Source organism: Littorina saxatilis, linkage group LG3, assembly GCF_037325665.1.
Source record: "Littorina saxatilis isolate snail1 linkage group LG3, US_GU_Lsax_2.0, whole genome shotgun sequence".
In the NCBI taxonomy this organism is placed as follows: domain Eukaryota; kingdom Metazoa; phylum Mollusca; class Gastropoda; order Littorinimorpha; family Littorinidae; genus Littorina; species Littorina saxatilis.
The window spans coordinates 14,124,296-14,145,662 of NC_090247.1; the positions used below are offsets into that span (position 1 = coordinate 14,124,296).

At 41.6% G+C, this 21,367-nt stretch overlaps 2 protein-coding genes across 3 annotated transcripts in view; both read right to left on the bottom strand.

The window, feature by feature from the left end:
- The window catches only part of LOC138961687 (mucin-22-like), a 103,511-nt gene extending 94,940 nt beyond the window's left edge, over positions 1–8,571 (bottom strand). The window contains exon 1 of one of the 2 annotated variants that reach the window (XM_070333357.1): positions 5,163–8,571. In XM_070333357.1, coding sequence (XP_070189458.1) covers positions 5,163–8,181 — 3,019 coding nt within the window. In that variant the 5' untranslated portion in view covers positions 8,182–8,571. The remainder of the gene's footprint in view (positions 1–5,162) is intronic. The other variant, XM_070333356.1, reaches the window with a different exon arrangement.
- An 88-nt stretch (positions 8,572–8,659) lies between these two features.
- Positions 8,660–21,367, bottom strand: part of LOC138960847 (mucin-2-like) — a 22,923-nt gene continuing 10,215 nt past the window's right edge. The window contains exons 6-15 of the mRNA XM_070332489.1: positions 21,234–21,349; positions 20,432–20,654; positions 15,325–15,471; positions 13,681–14,793; positions 12,989–13,239; positions 12,029–12,275; positions 11,009–11,124; positions 9,675–9,897; positions 9,114–9,260; positions 8,660–8,715 (exon numbers count right to left, since the gene is read on the bottom strand). Coding sequence (XP_070188590.1) covers positions 8,660–8,715; positions 9,114–9,260; positions 9,675–9,897; positions 11,009–11,124; positions 12,029–12,275; positions 12,989–13,239; positions 13,681–14,793; positions 15,325–15,471; positions 20,432–20,654; positions 21,234–21,349 — 2,639 coding nt within the window. The remainder of the gene's footprint in view (positions 8,716–9,113; positions 9,261–9,674; positions 9,898–11,008; positions 11,125–12,028; positions 12,276–12,988; positions 13,240–13,680; positions 14,794–15,324; positions 15,472–20,431; positions 20,655–21,233; positions 21,350–21,367) is intronic.

Consider the following 21,367-nt stretch of genomic DNA (forward strand, 5'->3'; position numbering starts at 1 on the left):
CATTTATTTTGCCTCTGTATAAGAAGGGCGATGTGAATGACCCCAATAATTACCGAGGTATTTCACTGTTAAATATAAGCAGCAAAATATATAGTACTATTTTAAATGAACGAATGCAGACCTGGATAGACATGAACGACATTCTCGGAGAACACCAAGCTGGTTTCCGAAAAAGCTATTCTACAATAGATAGATCATTTGGTTACTCTCTCTGCAATTATACAGAAACAATTTGCATACAACAGGAAACTTTATGTTGCCTTTATTGACTTCAAAAAGGCATTTGATACAATTTCTAAGCATCTCCTCTGGCCAATATTGAAAAAAAATGTTTTCAAGGAAAATTGTTTGAGACCATTAAGAGTATGTATGATTGTGTGCTGGCACGTGTGCGGTGTGGAGGCAAGTTATCGGATTTGATCGAATGTAAACGCGGAGTAAAACAAGGAGAAGTTTGCAGCCCAGTTTTGTTTTCTCTGTTTGTTAATGAATTAGCCCACGATATTATTCAGGCAGGTAAACATGGTGCAACCCTCTCACCTGAATGGATCGAGTTGTTTATTCTTTTATTTGCTGATGATATATGCTTCTCATATCTGAAACCCCTATCGGGTTACAAAACCAGTTGAATTGTTTATGGAGATCCGCTCAAAAACATGGCCTCAAAGTGAATTTGAAAAAGAGTGATATCGTGGTTTTCGTAAAGGAGGAGAGAAAAGTGGTTTTACGGTGATTAACAGCTATTGTGTTTTCAGCGTAGCAATAGGGCCCGATATTTAGACGAGACAAGTATAATGCCGACGAGTCGAAGACGAGTCGCATTATACTTGTTCGAGTCTAAATATCGGACCCTATTGCTACGATGAAAACACAATAGCGTTTATATAGCTATTCTGACATTAAATTCTGTGTTAAAATCATGTTTTTGTCAGCAACAAGGACCAGAATGGTCCATGTCGTTGATTGCAGACGACGGTTCCCTTTCTGCATGAAGCCACGGAAATAACCGAACATTGAAAAACCCACGGACATGTATTACGGAGAAAACTCAAGATAACCGGATGCTTAGCATTACGTCAATATCTTAGGAATCATATGACGTTATGACGTATCATGCTTGCCTACGTAGATTGTATGTTCGAAAGTCTGACTTCTGTTGGGAATTCGCGTGGTGAAGACTGCGGTAAATCTGTAGATGATAAGAGAACAAGGATTGTCTCAGAAGAAACGACGAAATGTTTCAGACCGGTAACTTCATTTCAACATTGCACTACACAATGGACGTTCTATGTGACAGGAGAGTTTGCTGATTTTGTGTTAAACATTGGTGATTGGAGAGATCGTCTGCAAAAATCAGAGATAGGTCGCTTCAGATTGCAGCTTCTGGAAATTTGCAAGGTTTGCTGCCAGTTAAAGAACTGGATTTTACACGTAATGTATGTCATGTACAGTAAGCAACAACAAAAACACACACAAAGCAAATGGCATCGTCTGTCGACTAGCCACAGACACAAGCCTGGCGAGGTATGCGTGTACTTTATACACGTGGAAGAAACCGGAACCATGCGTCTTTGTTATTGCCGATATCGTTTGGATATCGGCAAAAATGGCCAACTTTCGTAGCGTTATGCTTTGATGATCGGAAAAGGGATGTGTGAGACCATCCAATCACAGCCCCCGAATCCCCCCACGTGTCCATCAGAATAGCTATATAGAGAAATGAAAGTGATTGGGAGGTATAATTATCTGGGATTGTATTTTTCAACCAAGTTGAGTTTTAGTACGGCTGTACAGAATTTGTGTAGTAAGGCAAAACACGTTGTTGTTCGTGCACTTTATATAGGTTGGAAAATAACTCATTAGAGATTTTTTTTGAAGTTGTTTGACGCACAAGTACAGCCTATCTTGTTGCATGGTGCAGAAGTATGGGGTGCCAGTGGATTACATGTGATTGTAGATAAAAATGCAACTGTTTGCCCTGAAACGGTTTCTGGGTGTCAGTGTGCGTGCTCCGAATGGTATGGTGCTTGGAGACACAGGAAGGTATTCGTTGTTCGTAAATTGTCATCTGCGTGCTTTACGTTATTGGTTAAAAATAACGAGAATGAACGGAGACAGGTTACCAAAGAAGGCATATAGCATGCTCTTGAAGCTGGATGGAAAAAGATAAACAAAAGTGGGCTACCAATATTCGCCTGTGTTTGTACAGATATGGATTTGGATTTGTATGGGAAAATTAAGGGGTGCAGTCAATTCCTTTGTTTGTGCGAACATTCAGGCTACGTCTAATCGATTGTAATATTCAAGATTGGTCCAGTCACTTGTCAAACAGTGACAGATTTGAAGTTTACAGAAATTATAAGTCGTCATTTGGAACAGAATTTTATTTAAGATCCGATGTAAACAGGTATCTTGTTAAAGCCCTTGTAAATTTTCGAATGGGAATATCAGTCACCGAACCACATAAGCACAGATATGATAAGATTAAACAAGCAGATGAATTGCTTTGTCCCTTTTGCAAAACATGTATTGAAAGCGATGTTCATTTTGTATTTGTTTGTCCAGCATATGAAGACTTGCGTACAGAGTTTATTCCTAATCAATATTGTAGAATACCATGTACATTTAGGTTGTTAATACTTGCACAGTAGGTTGTCAATACTTGTACAGTAGGTTGTCAATACTTGTACAGTAGGTTGTCAATACTTGTACAGTAGGTTGTCAATACTTGTACAGTAGGTTGTCAATACTTGTACAGTAGGTTGTCAATACTTGTACAGTAGGTTGTCAATACTTGTACAGTAGGTTGTCAATACTTGTACAGTAGGTTGTCAATACTTGTACAGTAGGTTGTCAATACTTGTACAGTAGGTTGTCAATACTTGTACAGTAGGTTGTCAATACTTGTACAGTCACAAAATCCTAAACATGTGAAGAGCTTAGCCACTGTTATTTATAAGGCCAAAAAAAGAAAAGAAGTTGTTTTTTGTTGAGATGTGGGAAGTGTACATTTATATAATACGTTCCTGTCAAGGAAAACCAGTACCCTTGTCAGATGGATTTGTTTCAGTTTTACATGTATATCAAGATTGAACCGTTAAAGCAGATTGCCTGGGAACATGTTTTCTATTTGTAAGTGTGTTTCGTCCTATTTATGGGCTATGGCCTAAAATAAAACATTCCTGAGTCTTGAGTCCTGAGTCCTCTCTCTCTCTCTCTCTCTCTCTCTCTCTCTCTCTCTCTCTCTCTCTCTCTCTCTCTCTCTCTCTCTCTCTCTCTCTCTCTCTCTCTCTCTCTCTCTCTCTCTCTCTCTCTCTCTCTCTCTCTCTCTCTCTCTCAAGGACAGATTGTAAGAAAAGGCATAGCCTTAAATCTTAATTCTTGTTTTAAAAAAAGTTCTAATCAAATCAAATCTCTTCCTCTCTCTTATACTAGCCTAATCTATTTGCATAAACTACATATGAGGCTGGGTATCGTCAGAAAGCTAACAGCATTTTCTTTGTCAGAATACATTTACACTGATGGCATGGGTATTGTTTGAATAAATGTTCGTGGCCAGGACGAAAAATTGTAAGGTACTTGCAATGCATCGCATTTGCAGCTTTTCAACGGTACGTTTTGTGATTGCAAAGGGGTATTTTTCCTTTTAGGGGTAATATTCCTCTCAATGGTTAATACCGCAGCGTACTGGCACTACTGCAGGGGGGGGGGTGGGAGCTTCTGAATAGGCGCACTGGTGTGTAATAGTTTCCGTCTTGTTTGGAAAACCCACCGATTTCTTGGAAACGCTACTAAACAAAAGGCAGTGCTCAGTATAAGCATAATTACGTATATCGTTGTTCGGCCCCATGTGTCTATTCTGTATAATCGTTTTGGGGGGGCAGGTGGTGTCGACCCGTTTAGGAACCGGCACGGTTGGCCTAGTAAGGCGTCCGCCCCGTGATCGGGAAGTCGTGGCTTCGAACCCCGGCCGGGTCATACCTAAGACTTTAAAATTGGCAATCTAGTGGCTGCTCCGCCTGGCGTCTGGCATTATGGGGTTAGTGCTAGGACTGGTTGGTCCGGTGTCAGAATAATGTGACTGGGTGAGACATGAAGCCTGTGCTGCGACTTCTGTCTTGTGTGTGGCGCACGTTATATGTCAAAGCAGCACCGCCCTGATATGGCCCTTCGTGGTCGGCTGGGCGTTAAGCAAACAAACAAGCAAACAAACAAAACCGTTTAGGACTATCTGGTGTTAACATGACTTGTTTCCAGCTTTACCGGGTTGGGCCCTATACACTGACGTCAATTTTCACAAATGAAGAGAATAAACTGCTAAACCTATTTCCGAAAAGACCGCCCTGATATGGCCCTTCGTGGTCGGCTGGGCGTTAAGCAAACAAACAAACAAATTTCCGAAAAGAGCCTTATGCTGAGCGTCACATTTTCATATACATGTATGCGCTCGAACTCTTGTGCTTCTTAAAACTGTCATGGTCATATGACAGAAGTTTCCCGAAGAATGCGGTGAAACCGATCTTGATAGGTGTGATAAACGTGCACACCGGGCACACTTGACTAGCTAGAGAGGTCAGTGTAGCGTGTCACTGAGGCTTCTTTAGGGTTGCAATTTACCTATTTTTGGTTGTATCCCTCAACACTTTACCAGCGTAGAGCAAAAACTATTAAAACAATATCACTTAACCCTTTTAAAACAAGATAGTACTAATGGACTCGAACAGTTCTTCTTATTAAGCACTATATGGAACTTAAAAATTTTTTTATTCAGGCAGATCCTACGCATAATTCACGCTATCGAATAACTGACCAATTCCGGAAATAATTCTGTCAAGTTATTGGTGGCAAAGGGTTGCCTTTCCTTGGAAAATCGAGGGCTAAAAACACGATGTGACAAAATAGGCCAATCATTATCGAGTGTCGTGGCTTACACGTGCTCGCTGACAACGTGTACCAACACGCCGCTCGCCAGTGATTGGAGTACAATGTCACGCGGGTTTGTTTGCCCTATTTTTTCTCCCAGCAACAGTTATTTCTGACCAGCGTCTATTAAAATAATCATTACCTACTTATCAAATTCAGCAATCCATCATTTATCTGATCAAAATATGAATTAATTAGTATTTTAATTATTAGATAGGTTGATTCAAAGAGCACTTTACCTTGAGGGACTGAAGAAGACATGGTGGCGTCAGCAGTCGTTGATTCTGCTGATGTGTCCGGAGCTGTTGATGCAGTTGAAGCGTCGCGAGTTGGTGATCCCGTTGATAAGTCTGTGGCAGCTGATCCAATTGTTGATTCAGTTGTAGCTGGTCCCGTTGTAGCGTCAGTACTTGTTGGTCCTGCAGAGGTTTCACTAGTTGTTGTTCCTGTTGTTGTGTCACTAGTTGTTCCTGTTATTGTGTCAAAAGTTGTTGTTCCTGTAGCTGTTTCAGAAGTTGTTGTTCCTGTAGTGGTGTCAGTACTCGTTGTTCCTGTTGTTGTGCCCCTAGTTGTTGTTCCTGTTGCTGTGCCCCTAGCTGTTGTTCCTGTTGTTGTGCCAGAAGTTGTTGTTCCTGGTGTTGTACCACTAGTTGTTGTTCCTGTTGTTGTGCCCCTAGTTGTTGCTCCTGTTGTTGTGTCACTAGTTGTTGTTCCTGTTGTTGTGCCCCTAGTTGTTGTTCCTGTTGTTGTGTCAATAGTAGTTGTTCCTGTTGTTGTGTCAATAGTTGTTGTTCCTATTGTTCCTGTTGTTGTGCCCCTAGTTGTTGCTTCTGTAGTTGTTTCAGTAGTTGTTGTTCCTGTTGTTGTGTCAGCAGGTGTTGTTCCAATAGTTGTGTCAGCAGGTGTTGTTCCTGTAGTTGTGTCAGCAATTGTTGTACCTGTAGTTGTGTCACTAGTTGTTATTCCTGTTGTTGTGCCCCTAAATGTTGTTCCTGTTGTTGTACCAGAAGTTGTTGTTCCTGTTGTTGTGCCCCTAAATGTTGTTCCTATTGTTGTGCCAGAAGTTGTTGTTCCTGTTGTTGTACCAGAAGTTGTTATTCCTGTTGTTGTGCCCCTAAATGTTGTTCCTATTGTTGTGCCAGAAGTTGTTGTTCCTGTTGTTGTGCCAGAAGTTGGTGTTCCTGTTTTTGTGTCAATAGTTGTTGTTCTTATTGTTTCTGTTGTTGTGCCCCTAGTTGTTGTTCCTGTAGTTGTGTCAGTAGTTGTTGTTCCTGTTGTTGTGTCACTAGTTGTAGTTCCTGTTGTTGTGCCAGAAGTTGTTGTTCCTGTTGTTGTGCCCCTAGTTGTTGTTCCTGTTGTTGTGCCAGAAGTTGTTGTTCCTGTTGTTGTGTCAATAGTAGTTGTTCCTGTTGTTGTGTCAATAGTTGTTGTTCCTATTGTTCCTTGTGTTGTGTCCCTAGTTGTTGTTCCTGTAGTTGTGTCAGTAGTTGTTGTTTCTGTTGTTGTGTCAGCAGTTATTATTCCTGTTATTGTGTCAGCAGGTGTTGTTCCTGTAGTTGTGTCAGCAGTTGTTGTTCCTGTAGTTGTTGTTCCTGTTGTTGTACCAGTAGTTGTTGTTCCTGTTTTTGTACCACTAATTGTTGTTCCTGTTGTTGTGCCACTTGTTGTTGTTCCTGTTGTTGCGTCAGCAGTTGTTGATTTTGTAGTTGTGCCACTAGTTGTTGTTCCTGTTGTTGGGCCACTAGTTGTTGTTCCTGTTGTTGTGCCACTAGTCGTTGTTCCTGTTGTTGTGCCACTAATTGTTGTTCCTGTTGTTGTGTCACTAGTTGTTGTTCCTGTTGTTGTAGCACTAGTTGTTGTTTCTGTTGTACCACTAGTCGTTGTTCCTGTTGTTGTGCCACTAGTTGTTGTTCCTGTTGTTGTGCCACTACTTGTTGTTCCTGTTGTTGCGCCAGAAGTTGTTGTTCCTGTTGTTGTGCCACTAGTTGTTGTTCCTGTTGTTGTGTCAATAGTTGTTGTTCCTGTTGTTGTGTCAGCAGGTGTGGGTGTTGGTGTTGTGCCAGTACCTGTTGTTCCTGTTGTTAAGTCCGTAGCTGTTGTTGCTGTTGTCATGCCAGCAGTTGTTGTTCCTGTTATTGTGTCAGCAGGTGTTGTTCCTGTAGTTGTGTCAGCAGTTGTTGTTCCTGTAGTTGTTGTTCCTGTTGTTGTACCACTAGTTGTTGTTCCTGTTTTTGTACCACTAATTGTTGTTCCTGTTGTTGTGCCACTTGTTGTTGTTCCTGTTGTTGCGTCAGCAGTTGTTGATTTTGTAGTTGTGCCACTAGTTGTTGTTCCTGTTGTTGGGCCACTAGTTGTTGTTCCTGTTGTTGTGCCACTAGTCGTTGTTCCTGTTGTTGTGCCACTAATTGTTGTTCCTGTTGTTGTGTCACTAGTTGTTGTTCCTGTTGTTGTAGCACTAGTTGTTGTTTCTGTTGTACCACTAGTCGTTGTTCCTGTTGTTGTGCCACTAGTTGTTGTTCCTGTTGTTGTACCACTACTTGTTGTTCCTGTTGTTGCGCCAGAAGTTGTTGTTTCTGTTGTTGTGCCACTAGTTGTTGTTCCTGTTGTTGTGCCACTAGTTGTTGTTCCTGTTGTTGTGTCAGCAGGTGTTGTTCCTGTTGTTGTGTCACCAGGTGTTGTTCCTGTAGTTGCGTCAGCAGTTGTTGTTCCTGTAGTTGTGTCAGCAGGTTTTGTTCGTGTTGTTGTGCCACTAGTTGTTGTTCCTGTTGTTGTGCCAGAAGTTGTTGTTCCTGTTGTTGTGCCACTAGTTGTTGTTCCTGTAGTTGTGTCAGAAGTTGTTGTTCCTGTGGTTGTGTCAGCCGGTGTTGTTCCTGTTGTTGTGTCAGCAGGTGTTGTTCCTGTAGTTGTGTCAGCAGGTGCTGTTCCGGCCGTTGTGTCAGCAGTTGTTGTTCCGGTTGTTGTGTCAGCAGTTGTTTTTCCTGTTGTTGTGTCAGCAGTTGTTGTTCCGGTTGTTGTGTCAGCAGTTGTTGTTCCTGTTGTTGTGTCAATAGTTGTTGTTCCTGTTGTTGTGTCAATATTTGTTGTTCCTGTTGTTGTGTCAATAGTTGTTGTTCCTGTTGTTGTGTCAATAGTTGTTGTTCCTGTTGTTGTGTCAATAGTTGTTGTTCCTGTTGTTGTGTCAGCAGGTGTGGGTGTTGGTGTTGTGCCAGTACCTGTTGTTCCTGTTGTTAAGTCCGTAGCTGTTGTTGCTGTTGTCATGCCAGCAGTTGTTAGAGTTGTTATTATGCCAGTACTTGTTGGTACCGTTGTAACATCAGTCGTTGTTGATGTTGTGTCAGGAGTTGTTAATGCTGATGTCGTGTAAGTAGTTGAGGGTGTTGTTGCTGTGTCTTGTGTTGTGTCAGTAGTTGTCTGTACTACTATAGAAGTTGTTGATCCTGTTCCTGTGTCAATAGTTCTTGTTTTTTCTGATGCTTGTGTAGGTGTTGACTCTGTTGATGCGTCAGAAGCTGATGATACTGTTGATGCGTCAGTAGCTGATGATACTGTTGATGCGTCAGTAGCTGATGATACTGTTGATGCGTCAGTAGCTGATGATACTGTTGTTGCGTCAGTAGCTGATGATACTGTTGATGCGTCAGTAGGTGCTGATTCGTCAGCTGTTGGAGAAATATTTGAAACAGAAGTTTTTATTTGAGACAATAGGGTAAATGTACATAGAAATATCAATATTCTGTCATTTAAGGCACGTTTTGCATTCATATGAAATGTACACAATAGGGTACTTGGGATCTGTTGGAAAGTATCAAAAAGTGCAAAAGAACTGAAATACAGTACGATGCTACCCATTATTTGTTTCCAAGCCCTTAGAATTGCAATATGAATTTAGGATCTTTATCCTGCACATGCGTGAAAACGTGTGTTTTCGGACACCGAGGACATTATGCACAAAGTTGACGCTTGGAAGTAATGCCTCGCCGGAACATGGACTCGAACACAAACACCAATAGCGACCAACTAGTTTCGAAACAAGCGCTTCTAACGAACGACTGAGCTATCTTCCCGCCCCAAAGAATTAACTGTGGTTGCAATTAAGACAACGATAGGTGTCAAGAAATAGGGTCCTCGTGACAGAAAAAAATAATGAAGCGCAAGGTCCTTTTAGACAATTGCGTGGAATATGAACTCACTGTGGACTTGAAGGCTAACGATCACTGTGGTCGAGACATCGGGATAAAGTGGAGCGAATACACTGACGACCTTGGCCATGGATACAGTATCCCTGGTAACGGCTGATACCAAGGTGATATTACCATCAGAGGAAATGTTTAGAAGATCTGCACAATTGACGCAAAAAGTGATAATAAACCTTGGGAGGAGAAGGAAACAGAAAGGAGAAACGGAAGACAAGAATGAGAATTAAGGAGGCGGCGACGATGGGGGAGAAGAGAAAGACAGTGACTAGTGGAGAGGAAGTCATGTGAAATTCATGAGAAAAGATGGGAGAGAATTAAATCACCATCAACAACAAGAGTGCGTATAGATATTAACACACACACACACACACACACACACACACACACACACACACACACACACACACACACACATGCAAACACACACATGCAAACACACACACACACACACATGCACACACACACACAGACAGACACACACACACACACACACACACACACACACACACACACACACACACACATACACAAATACGTTGAACTAAATTTGCTTACTGAAAAGTATAGAAGGGGAATACTGTATGTCATTGAAGTCTGACGTCTTGTCCCAGTCCCAGCATTCAATTCTGCCCACCAAACTTCCTACAGCTGACGTCACGTTCACATTCACCGTGACGACAGGGGAACATTGTGGTGCTTCGTTGACGTCAGTAACGCGAATGTTTACGGCATAGTTTCCATTTCTCAGTCCACTACTTTTTCCCCCTTGGTCTGACACCTTGTAACGGGAGCAGAACAACAATGACAGAAAAGAGAAACAAGTCGCGCAAGGCGAAATTACTACATTTAGTCAAGCTGTGGAACTCACAGAATGAAACTGAATGTAGTCCGCCGCTAGTGCAAAAGGCAGTGAAAGTGACGAGCCTGTTTGGCGCGGTAGCGGTTGCGCTGTGCTTCATAGCACGCTTTACTGTACCTCTCTTCGTTTTAACTTTCTGAGCGTGTTTTTAATCCAAACATATCATATCTATATGTTTTTGGAATCAGGAACCGACAATGAATAAGATGAAATAGTTTTTAAAACGATTTCGGAAATTTAATTTTGATCATAATTTTTATATTTTTAATTTTCAGAGCTTGTTTTTAATCCAAATATAACATATTTATATGTTTTTGGAATCAGAAAATAATGAAGAATAAGATGAACATAAATTTGGGTCGTTTTATAAAAACAATATTTTTTTTACAGTTTTCAGATTTTTAATGACCAAAGTCATAAATTATTTTTTAAGCCACCAAACTGAAATGCAATACCGAAGTCCGGCCTTCGTCGAAAATTGTTTGGCCAAAATGTCAATCAATTTGATTAAAAAATGAGGGTGTAACAGTGCCGCCTCAACTTTTACAAAAAGCCGGATATGACGTCATCAAAGACATTTATCGAAAAAAAGAAAAAAAGTCCGGGGATATCATTCCCAGAAACTCTCATGTCAAATTTCATAAAGATCGGTCCAGTAGTTTAGTCTGAATCGCTCTACACACACACACACACACACACACACATACACATACACCACGACCCTCGTCTCGATTCCCCCCTCTATGTTAAAACATTTAGTCAAAACTTGACTAAATGTAAAAAGAGGAAAATGAGGATCCAATTCTCATGAATCACCTTCTTCATATTGCACCTTCTTCATATTGTAGGGAAAGTGCCCCTCGTATGGACCGGCTCGTCTCCTAATCTGGATCATCTCTGTTCTGGGAAAATGACGGTGCAATGGCACTCAAAATTTCATTCAGCACACGTATTCTCTCTGGATAACTTACACATGTCATAGACCCACATGTCAAAACAGACCAAACCTTGATTGGTAGAAAATACTTACAACAAATCCGATGACGTAAAAGTCTTTCTCCGACGCGTTTTGTCGCGTAGCAGCGTACACTTCAAAATGATCCGGTGTTGCTTCACGAACTTCAATACCAGCCATATCCCAGGTTCCTACAAATAGAAGATACGTACTGAGACAACCTTTTTCTTTTTGAAACTCCAGACACTTTGACATCTAAGACAAAAGAAGTATTCATCTGGCTTCAACTGGTCTGATTTCACAATTGAAATGTCAAAATAGAACGTCAGTCAGACAGACGCTTCCATGTTTTTTCATTCATCAATGAAAGTATGTAAATGGAACGTCAAACAGACAGACAAGCGCCGAGTCAAACACAACCAGACATTCATCCATACATTGTATGCATTCATTCGTAGACACCAATGTGTCTCTTCTACAAATCTAACATAATTAAATATGACTCTCGAAACCTAAAAGATGCTATATGATATATAGAGAATACTACATGGCTTGCTGTGTCGTACCAGATTTACACGAGGTTTTTTTTTAAATATTGAACTGCGAGCGAAAGCGAGCTGTTCACTTTTTGAAAAAGCAACGAGTGTAAATCTGGTACGACACAGCAAGCCATGTAGTATTCTGTTTATCCTACATACTGTACTTACGTGTATCTTACTAAAAATGTCTTGCAGTCGAGGCAGTTAAATTGAAGACGCTTGTTTTGGAACTCAGATCTCTTCTAAAGCCTAATACGTCAAAGCAAAGAAACCTCACTCTGAAAGTGTGGCGTGACGTGTTAGTTCTAAAAATTCTTTGAGGGTAATTAGCGAGCGCAATTTTTGTTTCTATAATGACGTTTGTCTCGGTGACTTTGGCATCATCAGCAGTGGAAAAACAGGTCCCTGCCAGACTTGCTTGACATGACCTCTTTTACATGATATACACACGTGTGATTTGAACAATTATTATCTCACGGGTGTCTCTCTCACGTATGTAGGATAAAAATCTGTACAAACAACAAAACGAGAAAAAAAGACGAACAAGCAAGCTCACCTACTCCATTCCAGTTTACTGTAATTTCCTTATAAGCCGCAGGTCCATTCGGGTATCTTGCATCCGGGTCACTGGCGTTGAAGGCAAAAATGGTGGAACCAACAGTGATGTTTTCCATGATGGTGAACACTTTAGCAGGAAAATCAATAACTGGTACCTCGTTTACGTCAATCACTGTGAGGTTGACCTGGACCATAAGTGTGGGTTCAGGGATTCCATTTACTACGTAGGTAATCCCAAGGTGCCACTGAAGAGAGAACGATCGATTACCAATTTCTGTCAGACCTATATTTGAAGTCTCAAGAGCTACATGAGGAGTTAGTCTGGTTGAAATATATTGTTTTTAACCATCCAACCAACGAAAATAAAATCTACTCTATACAGTAGTGTTGCTCTTACGAACAAATGTTCATTACAAGTTTTGAAGCCGTTGTGTACAAAAGTAGCACACATAATAAAGTCTAGTATTAAAATGGTTCACACAGGTGTTCATTTGAACTTAAAACGTTATCAAATGAGGCCAGGAGAGGTGTGTCGCTCAAATAAAAACACAAACACCTCCAAAACACAACCCCCCCCCCCCCCACCCCCAACAAATAACAACCACTAACACAACACCAACAACTAACACACAACACACCATACGCCAGGCTCTGATATATTTCGGTTATTATACTTTTGTTATGTGTTTTAATCCCTATAAAATCAGTGCCAAGGGTGGGATCTCAAACTTTATCTCACAGCGGCAGAAAACATTTAACGGGTTTCAACAGTTAAGATTTGAAGAGCGTAGTTACTGTTGCAGATGTCCCTTTTGTTTTTCATTTCTAATTAATTCCTTGTGTGTGTTTTGGTAGCAAATACAGCGAAAACCAATTCTGTATTCAAGGTACTTGACACGAATCTTTAGCCGTGGTATATAGAGTGGTTTGTGGGCCCCTGTGTATGCCTTTTGCTTACCTCGTATTCCCCAGGTATAAAATGAACGGTGGTGTCGTTGATGCAGATGTTGATTGTGTCCCCGCTTGTTGTACTGCCATAGAAATTCTGAGCAGCAGGCCCATGCAGAGATAAAGTTGGACCGGTCACATTAAGTGCAGGATTGAAAAAACAGCCGAGGTGTGCTATACAGTCGGGAGGGCAATAGGTGTCGGATGAAGGGAATTCACACACAGACCTCCGAACGGATGTTCGTGAACACCGTACGTTTACTGGAAATGAAAAAAAAAGTGGTTATGGACATCACTACCCCCAACGTCAACAGAAGTAGCAGCAATGACATAAATACTTCCCTTCCCATAAGCATACGCCATTAATTGTACATTTAGTAACTAATTCAGAAGACTCGTAACCGAGCGCACGCGCGTGTGTATGTGTTAGTGTGTGAGCGTGTGTGCGTGTGTGCGTGTGTGTGTGTGTGTGTGTGTGTGTGGAGCGATTCCTAGGAAACTATGTAACACATCTTTGTAAGATTATTCGAACTTTTTTTTCTTCATTTCTGTTATGCTTGTCGTGTATGATGTCATAAGCGTATCAGTGTTACAAATGTGAGGCTGCACTGTTGCGGCCAAATATTTCACTATGGGGTTGCATTTAGCTCGGTAGCTTAATATTTGTTGTTGTGCAACTAGATGTTGTTCCTGTTGTTGTACCACTACTTGTTCCTGTTGTTGCGCCAGAAGTTGTTGTTCTTGTTGTTGTGCCACTAGTTGTTGTTCCTGTTGTTGTGCCACTAGTTGTTGTTCCTGTTGTTGTGTCAGCAGGTGTTGTTCCTGTTGTTGTGTCACCAGGTGTTGCGTCAGCAGTTGTTGTTCCTGTAGTTGTGTCAGCAGGTTTTGTTCGTGTTGTTGTGCCACTAGTTGTTGTTCCTATTGTTGTGCCAGAAGTTGTTGTTCCTGTTGTTGTGCCACTAGTTGTTGTTCCTGTAGTTGTGTCAGAAGTTGTTGTTCCTGTGGTTGTGTCAGCAGGTGTTGTTTTTGTTGTTGTGTCAGCAGGTGTTGTTCCTGTAGTTGTGTCAGCAGGTGCTGTTCCGGCCGTTGTGTCAGCAGTTGTTGTTCCGGTTGTTGTGTCAGCAGTTGTTTTTCCTGTTGTTGTGTCAGCAGTTGTTGTTCCGGTTGTTGTGTCAGCAGTTGTTGTTCCTGTTGTTGTGTCAATAGTTGTTGTTCCTGTTGTTGTGTCAATAGCTGTTGTTCCTGTTGTTGTGTCAGCAGTTGTTGTTCCTGTTGTTGTGTCAATAGTTGTTGTTCCTGTTGTTGTGTCAATAGTTGTTGTTCCTGTTGTTGTGTCAGCAGGTGTGGGTGTTGGTGTTGTGCCAGTACCTGTTGTTCCTGTTGTTAAGTCCGTAGCTGTTGTTGCTGTTGTCATGCCAGCAGTTGTTAGAGTTGTTATTATGCCAGTACTTGTTGGTTCCGTTGTAACATCAGTCGTTGTTGATGTTGTGTCAGGAGTTGTTAATGCTGATGTCGTGTAAGTAGTTGAGGGTGTTGTTGCTGTGTCTTGTGTTGTGTCAGTAGTTGTCTGTACTACTATAGAAGTTGTTGATCCTGTTCCTGTGTCAATAGTTCTTGTTTTTTCTGATGCTTGTGTAGGTGTTGACTCTGTTGATGCGTCAGAAGCTGATGATACTGTTGATGCGTCAGTAGCTGATGATACTGTTGATGCGTCAGTAGCTGATGATACTGTTGATGCGTCAGTAGCTGATGATACTGTTGTTGCGTCAGTAGCTGATGATACTGTTGATGCGTCAGTAGGTGCTGATTCGTCAGCTGTTGGAGAAATATTTGAAACAGAAGTTTTTATTTGAGACAATAGGGTAAATGTACATAGAAATATCAATATTCTGTCATTTAAGGCACGTTTTGCATTCATATGAAATGTACACAATAGGGTACTTGGGATCTGTTGGAAAGTATCAAAAAGTGCAAAAGAACTGAAATACAGTACGATGCTACCCATTATTTGTTTCCAAGCCCTTAGAATTGCAATATGAATTTAGGGTCTTTATCCTGCACATGCGTGAAAACGTGTGTTTTCGGACACCGAGGACATTATGCACAAAGTTGACGCTTGGAAGTAATGCCTCGCCGGAACATGGACTCGAACACAAACACCAATAGCGACCAACTAGTTTCGAAACAAGCGCTTCTAACGAACGACTGAGCTATCTTCCCGCCCCAAAGAATTAACTGTGGTTGCAATTAAGACAACGATAGGTGTCAAGAAATAGGGTCCTCGTGACAGAAAAAAATAATGAAGCGCAAGGTCCTTTTAGACAATTGCGTGGAATATGAACTCACTGTGGACTTGAAGGCTAACGGTCACTGTGGTCGAGACGTCGGGGTACAGTGGAGCGAATACACTGACGACCTCGGCCATGGATACAGTATCCCTGGTAACCGCTGATACCAAGGTGATATTACCATTAGAGGCAATGTCTAGAAGATCTGCACAATTGACGCAAAAAGTGATAATAAACCTTGGGAGGAGAAGGAAACAGAAAGGAGAAACGGAAGACAAGAATGAGAATTAAGGAGGCGGCGACGATGGGGGAGAAGAGAAAGACAGTGACTAGTGGAGAGGAAGTCATGTGAAATTCATGAGAAAAGATGGGAGAGAATTAAATCACCATCAACAACAAGAGTGCGTATAGATATTAACACACACACACACACACACACACACACACACACACACACACACACACACACACACACACACACACACACTCAAACACTTCCGATTCATAATCATTTAGTCACAGTGCTCTTCCCATGTTTGTTGAGAACAAAAGTCGGCAAATCAAGCTGAAAAACACACACACACAAATGTGTGACTATATTTGCTTACAGAAAAGGGATGAAGGGGAATACTGTATTTGACGGAAGTCTGACGCCTTGTCCCAGTCCCAGCATTCCAGCCTTCCCAGCGAGCTTCCTACAGGTGTCATCAAGTCCACATCCACTATGACGTCAGAAGAACATTGCGGTGCTTCGTTGACGTCAGTGATGCGAATGTTTACAGTATATTCTCCATTTCTCACTCCAGTATTTCTTCCAATTCCGTCTGCCACCTTGTAACGGGAGCAGCAAAACAATGACAGAAATTAAAGAAATGACAAAAGAAGAGGAGCCAATTCTCATGAATCGTCTTCGTCGTATTGTAGGGGAAGTGCGCCTCATGGACCGACTCGGCTCCTAATGTGGACCATCTCCTGTTTTGGGAAAATAACGGTGCAAGGGCACTCAAAAACCGTTTCATTCAACACACTTATCCTCTAAATGCGATGTGATGCCAAAAGACAAATGTCCATGTTTATGTGACATTAAAATGGACATAAAAGTGTTCTTATCTTATCTTATCTATCTCTCTGAATAATTTACTCATGTCAAAACAGACCAAAAATTGATTGATAGAACATACTTACAACAAATCCGATGACGTAAAAGTCATTCTTCGTTGCGTTCAGTTGCTTAGCAGCGTACACTTCGTAATGCGGCGGTGATAGTTTTCGAAAACCAATGCCATCTGTATCCCAGAACGATGCTAAAAATAGAACATACGGACTTTATGAATGAGAAACCCTTTTCTTTGTAAATCGTCTAAGAAAACAGAATCATCCATCTTCCTTGTACTGTTCTGATTTCACAGTAAGCCTGAACGTGATTGGTTTGTTTTTTTCTCTCATTCGTCAATGAAAATATGATAATAGAACGCCAAACAGACAGACAAGCGGCGAGACAAACACATGCAGACATTCATTAGGTCATGCATTCATTCGTATTCTTCTACAAATCTAGCATTACTGTTTTTGTCTCTCGAATCCTAACATATTTTATGTGAGATATAAATCAGTACTAGCAACAAAATGAGAGAGAAAAAGAGGAAACAAATCTAGCGCCAAAACAAACAACAGAGACACACAAGCTCACCTAATCCACTCATGCTTATGCTTATTTCCCTATATTTTGCGGGTACATTCGGGTATCTTGCATCCGGGTCACTGGCGTTGAAGGCAAAAATGGTGGAATTAACAGCGATGTTTTCCATGATGTCGAACACTTTTTTTTCGGGAAATTGAAGAACTGGCGCCTTATCTACGTCGATGACTGTGAGGTTGACCAAGACCAGCAATTCGGGTTCATAGATTCCATTAACCACGAAGGTGATCCCAAGGTGCCACTGAAGAGAGAACGATTGCGAAGTTATGTCATTTCTTTCTTTATTTGGTGTTTAACGTCTTTTTCAACCACGAAGGTTATATCGCGACGGGGAAATGGGGGAGATGGGATAGAACCACTTGTCAATTGTATCTTGTTCACAAAAGCACTAATCAAAACTTTGCTCCAGGGGCTTGCAACGTAGTACAATGTATTACATTACTGGGAGAATGCAAGTTTCCAGTACAAAGGACTTAACATTTCTTACATACTGCTTGACTAAAATCTTTACAAAAATTGACTATATTCTATACAAGAAACACTTAACAAGGGTAAAAAGAGAAACAGAATCCGTTAGTCGCCTCTTACGACATGCTGGGGAGCATCGGGTAAATTCTTCCCCCTAACCCGCGGGGGGTGAAGTTATGTCAGACGTCTGAAGAATTACAAAGTGATCGATTGAAGTATACCCTTTATAACCAGCAAAACAACCTGCCGACCAACCACCTAAGACGTAAAAGAGTCCACTCTTAAGAAGAAGTGTTCCACTTTGTAACACATTTTTTGTGACAAGGTTTGAACCTATTGTGAGAAGAAGAGAAGAACACGCAATCAAGACTAGTGTTAAAGGTTTGAACACCAGTGTTTATCATATGTGCCAATTATGCCAGTAGAACAATGTCACAATGTGTTTGAGACTTGTTACAGAAATGTGTGGGCGAAGGTTGCCTAATATGGACCACCGCGGCCTTCGTTCTTGGTCAATACATTTGAAACAAAAAACGATATGCTCCCCCTCGGACCGACAAAAAAAAACTGGTCTGTCAACAACCCATCAAACATCTTATGATGTTCTCGTCAAACCGAAGCAGATATATATGTAAAGTTTATTTGGATTACTCTTACTTGCACACTATGGTGTTTCGTGAAGGCCTCTTAACTGGTCCATATTAGGCGCCAAGGCTCCGATTATAGACCAAATTCACAAGATATACGCAAGATAGCAAAACAAAACAACATGTTCTGCTTAGAAAGTGGATGTGCCTTTCTTCTCGTGTGTAAAAGTTGCCCAATTGTTCCTATTCTGATTTTTAAAAATTTTTAACTGGTACTTTTAGTTTTTCTCGGGTAGATTTTTTGGGTACTCTTATTTGGGTTGCGAACACTACGCCTGTAAAAGAAATCTTCGACCCAAAAAGTGTACCAGATAACCAAGTTGATGGTCTTTAATTGCATAGAAAGTGTGAAGGAATTGACACGGGTTTGAATGCTTTAGTTGGGGTACGAAAGTGGGTGAACTAATTGTTTTGCAAAGTTTACTGGACTCAAGTCTTTTGCCGTGTTATACAATAGTTTGCCTCTGTTTCGGCAATTTTGCCAATAGTTTACCTCGTAATTCCCCGGTATAAAAAGATCGCTGGTGTTGAAGATGCAGATGTCGATGCCAGGATCATCTCTATTTTGCCATGATGCAGCCCTGGCATAGAAATTCCGAGCAGCAGATCCACGCGCAGAAATTATCGGACCGGTCGCATTCTGTGCAAAGGAGGGTAAGGCAGAACAGGAGAGGACTCTTGAACAGCTGGGAGGACACAAAATATGGCTATCACACACCTCCAGCTGGACCGAAGTTTCTGAACATTCAAACTTCCCTGGAAATTAGAAGAAAGGATACAGAAATAGTGTCACAGTCATCAGTACAATCAACAGCAACAGAAGTAGCAGTAATGACATAGTGAATTCCCTTCTCTAAATTCTCCCTGATGATGAATTATCCCGCTTACGATTGAACACGCATTGGCATAAACCATTCGTTTTACATTCAATGAACAATTATGTAGACCGGGAATTGAGATGAAGGCTACGGTGTGTGTGTGTGTGTGTGTGTGTGTGTGTGTGTGTGTGTGTGTGTGTGTGTGCGCGTGTGTGTGTGCGTGTGTGTGTGTGTCTGAGTGAGTGTGCGTGTGTGTGTGTGTGTGTGTGTGTGTGTGTGCGTGCGTGCGTGTGTGTGTGTGTGTGTGTGTGTGTGTGTGTGTGTGTATGTGTGTGTGTGTATGTGTGTGTGTGTTTGAAGCGATTTCCAGAAAACTTTTGATTTCTTCTTGATGAAATTCCCACACTCTTTTCTAAATGTCTTGTTTGCATGTCTTTGATGACGTCGTAAGCGTCTGTTAAACAGTTGAGGCTGCACTGTTGCGGCCACATATGTCCCTTTTATAAGCTTAAAAACCCCACTAAATTGGTTATTAAAACTGTGCTCGAAAATGGTACGAAAAAGCATTGCATTGTACTCCTTGTCATTTAATAAAGCCAAAATGCGATTGTTTCAATTTAAATGTTCTTACACACACAAATAGCGACCAACCCGTTTCGAAGCTATCTTCCTGCCCCAAAGAATTAACTGTGGTTGCAAGACAACGATAGGCATCAAGAAATAGGGTCCTCGTGACAGAAAAAATAAAGAACCACAAGAAGGTCCTTTCAAACAATTGCGTGGAATATGAACTCACTGTGGACTTGAAGATTAACGGTCACTGTGGTCGAGACATCGGGGTACAGTGGAGCGAATACACTGACGACCTCGGCCATGGATACAGTATCCCTGGTAACCGCTGATACCAAGGTGATATAACCGTCAGAAGCAATTTCTAGGAGAGCTGCACAATTGACGTAAAAACTGAGAATAAACCTTGGGGGAAGAAGGAAGAAGGAAGAAGAAAGGACAAACGGAAGACAAGAAAGAAAATTAAGGAGGCGGAGGAGATGGGGAAGAAGAGAAAGACAATTAAAAGTGGAGTGAAAGTCATGTGAAATTCATCACTGAAACATTCTATGAAGAAGAAGAACAAAAGAAAGTCGCAGAGGGTAAACATTTATCATACAATAGGGATTAAAGGCAGAATGAAGACAATACACAAAAGTAGAGTGAAAACTGTGAAAATGATAATATTGCAGCTTATTACAAAATTGTAATAAACATGAAGAGTAAAAGCAGAAACACAAGAAGCAGAGAAGGGAAACAACAGAAGAAGCACAACAAGAATGAGAAAAAAGACATCACCATCAACAAAAACGATGGGTAGATGCACAAGAATGAGTAGATGTGAATACACAGACACACACACAGACACACACACACGAGCACACACACACACACACACAAACACACACACACACACACACACACACACACACACACACACACACACACACACATACACAAATACGTTGAACTAAATTTTCTCACTGAAAAGTATAGAAGGGGAATACTGTATGTCATTGAAGTCTGGCGTCTTGTCCCAGTCCCAGCATTCAATCCTGCCCACCAAACTTCCTACAGCTGACGTCACGTTCACATTCACCGTGACGACAGGGGAACATTGTGGTGCTTCGTTGACGTCAGTAACGCGAATGTTTACGGCATAGTTTCCATTTCTCAGTCCACTACTTTTTCCCCCTCGGTCTGACACCTTGTAACGGGAGCAGAAAAACAATGACAGAAAAGAGAGAAAAGAGGAAAATGAGGATCCAATTCTCATGAATCACAGGGGCGGACGAGGGGGGGGTCTGGGGTTTCCGGACCCCCCCCCCCCCCCCAACCGAAAAAAAGAAGCGGTTTTTTGGGTTGTTAATCAGTGACAAAATCTGCTGCCTGTAACTGGTAATGATCATCCTCAGAATGCATCAGATTGCACCATTTTGCATCCTTTTTTTCAAAATTTTCCGGGGGGGCTAGCTAGGCGCTTCGCGCCGTCGGCTCGGCGCATCGCGCCTTCACATCCATATCTTCACAATATACTTTTGGAACCCCCCCCCCCCCTAAAATGAACTGATCCGCCGGCCCTGAATCACATTCTTCATATTGTAGGGAAAGTGCCCCTCGTATGGACCGGCTCGTCTCCTAATCTGGATCATCTCTGTTCTGGGAAAATAACGGTGCAATGGACTCAGAATTTCATTCAGCACACGTATTCTCTCTGGATAACTTACACATGTCATAGACCCACATGTCAAAACAGACCAAACCTTGATTGGTAGAAAATACTTACAACAAATCCGATGACGTAAAAGTCTTTCTCCGACGCGTTTTGTCGCGTAGCAGCGTACACTTCAAAATGATCCGGTGTTGCTTCACGAACTTCAATACCAGCCATATCCCAGGTTCCTACAAATAGAAGATACG